Source organism: Montipora foliosa, unplaced genomic scaffold (assembly GCF_036669935.1).
Source record: "Montipora foliosa isolate CH-2021 unplaced genomic scaffold, ASM3666993v2 scaffold_420, whole genome shotgun sequence".
Lineage (NCBI taxonomy): Eukaryota > Metazoa > Cnidaria > Anthozoa > Scleractinia > Acroporidae > Montipora > Montipora foliosa.
In genome coordinates, this window is record NW_027179724.1 from 1,759,372 (window position 1) to 1,764,371 (window position 5,000).

Below are 5,000 nucleotides of genomic sequence, written 5' to 3' on the forward strand. Positions count from 1 at the left end.
TGATGTTTTGTCGAAATTTTAATTTAGCCAATTACAGCGCGCGTACTATCTGAGAGATATAATAAATATATATATAGAAGCAGTTTAAGCGGGCTTCCTGAGCCAACAAAGATGCTTGGCCAACATACACATTACCATACCCAAAAACGAAGAAAAAGAAAATTTACCGGAGATAAAAAATAAACCACTGCATATACATGTAGCTTTCACCAGTCAACAACGAAATGTGCTTCATCCACAACGATGGCTTTGATACGATTTTTAAACCCTGCCGTCTTCAGGAGGTTAATGACATTTTTATTGCCTACAAGGGCTTCCGGGTGAGCAAAAATTACCTGAAACTCCTTCAGGTTTTCTATTGCACTGAATGCCAATCCTTCTTGTTCTTCTTCTCTTTCATCTTCTTCTCCTTCCACGCGATCACCTTTCAAAATACACGCTTTCAGTCCACTCTGCCTTAACTTCGTTACCTGATCCCTTATCAAGGCATTGAGCGGTGACACCACTTAGACAATAGACTTCGTTTGGGTTGGTCTCTCGCCAGAATCCATATAATCCATCAAAGGTGGAATTATTTGATATTTTAACGATTTTCCGTAACCAGTTGAGAGAACGGCTAGAACATCTTTTTGCTTCAAAGCGATTATTTTCAGGATCTCTTCTTGTTTCTGTTTGAACGTAATATTTGCTTTTCCAACTTTTTCTAATCCATATTTTACTCCTTCCAGAAATGTGTCACTTCCCTCTGACATCTTGGACGACATCTTGGGACCTACCTTCGATTCTGCGCAGTGTAACCGGAAGTCTGCGATTTGCGGACTCTAAATCCCATCTGGCCAGAGGTTGCCAGAGGTTTGCCAGAGGAACACAGCGGTCAAATGATTGGGCATGCGCGTGGTTTAAGCACTTCCGGTCTGTTTCCGGTCCCGCGATGCAAACCGTTTGTTATTTTTTACGGATGCGTTATTTAAAGTGGATGCGTATTTTTAAAAGGTGGTTTAATCGGCTCTTCCTTTGTTCAGGAATGAAAATCGAATTTTTATTGTCAACAATTCTCTTAATTTCGAAAAATAAACAAAGATGTCTCTTTCGTAGCTTCCGTTTGTTCCATATTTTTTTGACTAATTTCCACCATAAATGAAGGAAAGATGCCGAACATTCGAATATAACATTACAGGAGAATAACGTCAATAATTGAAACAAAAAAATTTGGAAAAAAAAGTATTTTAGAATTTTTTAGCGAAAAAAGTCGTAGCCCTCCCACTTCCTGGAATGGACTAATGCATGACCCTTCAAAAATACCCAAACAAAAGCATCTGACCCTCCCCCACCCCCCTCAACCTATCGAAGACAAAAATAAACGGAAGTGGAAATAACAAACTGGAAGTGTTGCTCATATAACTGCGTTCACCTGCGCCCAAAGTAGTTAATTGCGTGGCGTGTGATTGTACGGTGAAAACTTGAAAATGGGCAAGGATGTACGAGGAATAGAAAGAGGGAAATGTGCTTGTGGTGAATGCGAGGATTTCATGAGGTCTGATGGAGCAACTTGTGGCTATTGTGGCTGTTTGCCGACTCGCCATTGTAAAAAGGATGCCTGCTACTCCTCTGACTCAGTTGATGGCACATCGGCTGCGGGAACAAGTGAGAGCACAAGTCCAGAGAAGTGGAAAGATGAAGACCTAGGGTAGTTCCCGAACCCAAAGGGCGAATATAGTGATGTAGTAGATCGAGTTGTCTGTTCAAGTTCAAGTAGCTTAAGTGACGAATCCTCAGCGGAGACTGATTTTATACCAGAACCCCGCGCGGAAACATCAAAATATGGGCGAAAGCGGGCACGGGTCGAGAGAGACAATTATGTTAGTTGGGAGAAGATAGTTTTTTGATAAGTAAATTTTTCGACACCTGTAAAATAATTTACATTAATCTCGACTGGTAGCTTTGCTTGTATATACAAAATAGAAGCGGCATGCAGTAATTTTTTTCTTGCCAAAAAAAACTATTACCCTCCCCGGGTTGAGAATAAAACAGGTTTGACCCTCCCAATTTGTAAAAAAATTACTAAGGACCTTCCCCTCCGACTGACTCGGCTATTAACTTGGACGGCTATAACTGCATTAGGCGCGATCGACTCGTGCGCCTGGGTGGTGGTGTTTGTGCCTTCATTGACTCTCAAATTCCTTACCATCGAATTTCGAAATATGAAACTACCGAGATTGAGTCGTTATGGTTTACCTTGAGACCGTTTAGACTAACCAGAGCTGTCTCATCGATACTGGTTGCAGTTATATATCACCCTACTGATTACGGTGCTTCTGAGAACTTAGCACTAGTAGAACACATTCGCTTAAATGTTGACTTGTATTTATCTTCCCACCCTGACGGTCTTGCAATTATCTGTGGAGATTTCAATGGTCCAAGCACTGGGCTTACTGAGCGACAAGTAAAACACGCCACAGGACTGACTCAGGTAGTGAAAGTCCTGACAATAGACTCCGGCATTCTGGATTGGTGCTTCACCAACCGACCTAAGTTATTCTTGGAATCTGTGCAATTGCCCAAAATAGGAAGGAGTGACCATTTTGCCATCTTACTTGAGTCACGCTCTTCACAGGTCGAAAGTAAAACTCGAACCAAGGTGATCTACAAGCAAGATCTCAGAGATAGTAGACTACGTGACTTCGGAAACTGGATTACGAGACAGGATTGGTCTGAAGTTCTGAGTCTGTCAAGTGCTACTGAAAAATGTGACAAGTTCTACTCAATTATATCATCTGCTGTCACCTATTTTTCCCCTCTCCAGCGCGTTAAAATATCTGGTGATAAGCCATGGATAACAACTACTCTGAAAATTCTAATTTGTAAGCGCCAAAAGGCCTTACGTTTGTATGGTAACGGCTCCAATATTTTTAAACATCTACGAAACAAAGTGCAAAGAGTGGTAAAGCAGTGTAAAAGGTCCTACTACTCTAATAAGGTAGAGGCGCTAAAAGAGAGCAACGTAGCTCGCTGGTGGAGGGAAATCAAAGGTTTGGCTGGAGGAAAACAGAATGATGAATGGTTTCATCAGATGCTGGATGAAAACATTCCTACTGTCGATGCACTAGCGGAACGGCTTAACACCTTTTTGTATGACCTAACGTCACACTTTGTGCCTCTGCAGACGCTCGTCGACACTGCCGTGGAGGTCCCGGGAGAATTCCTAGTTGATTCAAGAACATCATTCAAGGCATTGCGTGAGATAAAAACAAGAAAATCCAGTGGTCCTGATTGTATCCCTAGTAAGGTGCTGAAACTGTTTGCCTTCGAGTTGGCACCTGTTATTACTGATTTGTACAATACATGGCTTGTGCAAGGCGTGGTCCCCAGTCAATTCAAGTCATCTCTGGTTGTTCCCATTATTAAGACTACGCCTCCTAAAACAGTCGAAGAAGACCTGCGGCCGATAACTCTTACCTCTCAGTTGGCTAAAATTATGGAGGGTTTCACGCTCAACTTACTATATAAGCAGGTGGTGGACCAACTCGATAACAAGCAATTTGCCGTCTGCGGCAAATCTACGACACACGCTCTAGTTTATTTAGTTCATTGTATTCTAGAGTATTTAGATAAGGGTGCCTGCTATGTTCGTCTTTTTCTAGCTGACTTTAGCAAAGGGTTTGATCTTGTGGATCACACGGTACTTATGTTAGAGCTTAGGTCTCTTGGGGTTCATGATGCCATTATTGGGTGGATCGCGGATTTCCTCTCGCACAGGTCACAACGGGTAAAAATTGGTGACGCTATTTCCCCCTGTGTTTCCCCTAATGGTGGCATCCCCCAAGGGACCAAACTTGCACCAATATTGTTTGCTGTGTTAGTTAACAAATTGGTAGCGGGTTGGTATACACGGGTGAAATATGTAGATGATCTTTCTGTCTTAGAGTGCATCCCTAGGTGTTCTCCTAGCTACATGCCCTGCATCGCCAACGAAATAGCACAGTATGCATCAGACCACGGTATGCGCCTCAATGCAAAGAAATGTAAAGAGATCATATTTAGTTTCCTGCAATATCAACCCTTCCCGGCAATTCCCCTGTGTTTATCTGGCCGTGTAATTGAGAGGGTTGGTCACTATAAGTTGTTAGGTGTATTTATTTCTAGTGACCTTTCTTGGAATAAGCATTGTGAATATGTCCTTGCAAAAGCTAATAAGCGTTTATACGCATTGAGAGTGTTAAGGAAATGTGGCGTGGCCTGCCAGGATTTGGTTCAAGTATACTGTAGCCTGGTTAGATCAGTTATTGAATATGCAGCACCCGTCTGGGCAGACCTTCCGGTTTATCTGAGTAAAGCCCTAGAATTGATACAAAAAAGGGCATTTAACATTATTTTCCCTGGGCTGCCATATGATGTAGCCCTTAACCGTTCAGGCTTGCTGCCCCTCAGTCAAAGGCGGGAAAAATCATGCCAAAAGTTAATGCAGAATTCCCGAGATAAAGGTTTTCTTTCAAACACAATACCCATTCCCCCTGAAACCCACCATGGGTATTCTCTTCGCTCTGGCTCTGTTGTAAATAGCAGTGTTAAAGTAGTTGCAAGGACTGAACGGATGAACAATTTTTGTACTTATAAATATCAATAGTAATATAGTTGCTGGTGCCCTTGTAATTCAGCCGTAGCTGCGAGAGGGGTAAATAAACTGATCAATCAATCAATCAATCAAGCCCCGGCCGTCGCCCCCCCCCCCCCCACAATTAAAAACGTACCTTCCCTAACCTTGAGTTGCTTTTCGCGGTAATATGTTTGATTTGGCTTGCTGACGACCTGTGTATGAAAGCTTTATCGATAAAGCTTTCACAGAGCACAAAACCGCGTGATTGTCCACAGGCCACCCAAGCTCGGGATACGATTTATAGACTTTGTACGGGAAAATTAACTTTGAGCTTATAAATGCTAAAATAAGCTGTAAATGTAAAACTAAACTTCGCTTACCTCTACGTACAGTTGTCCTCGTCTTT

General features: G+C 42.4%; 1 protein-coding gene across 1 annotated transcript; it reads right to left on the reverse strand.

Annotated features, from left to right (window-relative positions):
* Positions 1–206: 206 nt before the first annotated feature.
* LOC137988538 (probable ATP-dependent DNA helicase RecS) lies at positions 207–764 on the reverse strand. Its single transcript, XM_068834538.1, has 2 exons — positions 542–764; positions 207–424 (listed from the first exon to the last, which is right to left on the reverse strand). Exons 1-2 carry the CDS (start codon positions 762–764, stop codon positions 207–209), a joined length of 441 nt encoding a protein of 146 aa, XP_068690639.1.
* Positions 765–5,000: the final 4,236 nt, after the last annotated feature.